At 67.0% G+C, this 1819-nt stretch overlaps 1 protein-coding gene across 1 annotated transcript in view; it reads right to left on the bottom strand.

Moving 5' to 3' along the window:
- Window positions 1-1084, bottom strand: part of KCNH3 (potassium voltage-gated channel subfamily H member 3) — a gene marked incomplete at its 3' end in the record, with an annotated part of 20393 nt that extends 19309 nt beyond the window's left edge. The window contains exons 1-4 of the mRNA XM_019506058.1: window positions 828-1084; window positions 440-574; window positions 228-358; window positions 1-156 (exon numbers count right to left, since the gene is read on the bottom strand). Coding sequence (XP_019361603.1) covers window positions 1-156; window positions 228-358; window positions 440-574; window positions 828-1080 — 675 coding nt within the window. The remainder of the gene's footprint in view (window positions 157-227; window positions 359-439; window positions 575-827) is intronic.
- Window positions 1085-1819: the final 735 nt, after the last annotated feature.

Genomic DNA, 1819 nt, shown 5'->3' with positions numbered 1-1819 from the left:
GCTGTAGGGCACGGTCACGGCCACGTAGAGCGTGGCCAGCAGGATGACCCCGTCCCAGCCCGCCTTGAAGGAGCTGTAGTGCAGCAGGATGAAGGGCGCTGTGCGGATTGCGGCCACCTTGTACTCGGGCAGCGCCGGCTTGGCCCCGAACACGCCCTGCGGTCCGGGGTCGGAGGTCAGTGCCGGGCCACGCAGACCGCCCCCCGCCCTCCCCGAGCTCCGTGCACCTTGCTGAGCTTGTGCTTGCTCTTGCTCTGCTTCTGCAGGTGCCCTGAGAGGTGGTAGAGCACGGCGCGGCTGCGGCGCCGGTTGGCATTGAAGCCCTTGGCCCCCGCCCGGCCGTAGCGGCGCCACCCGCCTGCATGGAGACACATGCCCATCACGCGGTGCCCAGGCCCCGCCGGTGCCACCTCAGCCCCTGTGGCGTGACCCCGCTCACCTCCTTCTTTCCGGGCCTCAGCGCCGGGCCGGCTCTTGGTCTCGGTGATGTCCTTGTGCGAGACCAGGAAGAGGGCCACCTCGCCCTTCTCGTTCTTGATGGGCACCACGTCCAGCAGGCACCAGAAGGGCACGCCTGGGTGTGGGGGGGAGATGCTCTTGGCGCCGCCCCCCCCGCCACCAGGGCAAGGGCGTAGCACCCAGGGGGCGTGGATCCCAGCCCCAACCACTAGGCCTGTCTGCACCGCGGCCTACAGGCAAAACCCAGGTGTCCTGGCCCCCGCAGTCCCACGCTACTGGGCCCGGGGACTCTCCCAGCACCGGGAAGGAACCCGGGCGGGTGCCCCATGCCGGCGGCGCAGGACGGGCCCGGTGCCCGGGGCACTCACCGCCCTTGCGGTACAGCACGAGCTCGGCCTTGAGCTCGCGGCGCTCGTCCAGCGCGCGGCGGATCTGGCCCCGCACCAGCTCGCCCGTGTCGGGCCCGTAGAGGAAGGGGCAGGAGCAGCAGCGCTGCATCACCTCGGCGCGCGAGAAGCCCGTCAGGTCGCAGAAGCCGTCGGAGCAGTAGACCACGGGCGAGGCGCCGCGCACCTGCGCGTTGCCCAGCACGAAGTTGCTGTCTGCAAGACACGTGGGCATGGGCAGGGGGCTGCGTGGCCCCGGGCGGGGCGTGGGGACGCCCACCCCCCCAACCTGGCTGCCTTACCGTGTGCATTGCATACATTTGGCATGCTTTTCCTGTGCACCTATACGTACTTGCACGCACTTTGCATGTGATTCGCATGCAGTGCACACATCTTGCACGTCCTACCTGTATCTGCATGTATTTTGCCCACGCGGTGCGCGGCTTGCATATCTTAGTGCATTTGCGTGCGTTCTGCGTGCCTGCTGCACGTGTCTGTTGCACGGGTTTTGCATGCGGCGTGTGTGTACTCTGCATGTATCTGTGTGTGTTTTGCACGGGTTTTGCATGTGTTTGCACGGGTTGCATGCATCTAGCATGCATTAGTACCTTCGCGTGTATTTGGCATGTACGCTGCATTATCTGAATGTATTTGGCGTGCGCTTTGCTGGCTTTTTTTGCGCGTGCACGTGCATGCATTGTTGCAGGCGCTGTGCATGTAGCTGCATGCATTGTTGCGCGTGGGTGTCAGCGCGTCCCAGCACACGTGGGTGTGTTTTGCACGTCCTTCGCACACATCCGCACACGGGCCGCCCCGGGGGCGGTGGGGGCAGAGGCGCGATACCCCCGCCCGCAGGTCGCGCGCTGTCCGCGGTGCTGAAGGCGGGGGGCGCGGACCCGCGTGGCAGGCCGAGCAGCCCCCCGCCAGGCGGTGACGGCTCCGCGGGGGCCGCCGCGCGCTAATTCCTGGCTAAT

The sequence above is a fragment of the Gavialis gangeticus genome, unplaced genomic scaffold, assembly GCF_001723915.1.
Source record: "Gavialis gangeticus isolate Ggan-Ray unplaced genomic scaffold, GavGan_comp1, whole genome shotgun sequence".
Taxonomy (NCBI): Eukaryota; Metazoa; Chordata; order Crocodylia; family Gavialidae; genus Gavialis; species Gavialis gangeticus.
This window is presented reverse-complemented; position numbering and strand designations above follow the sequence as displayed.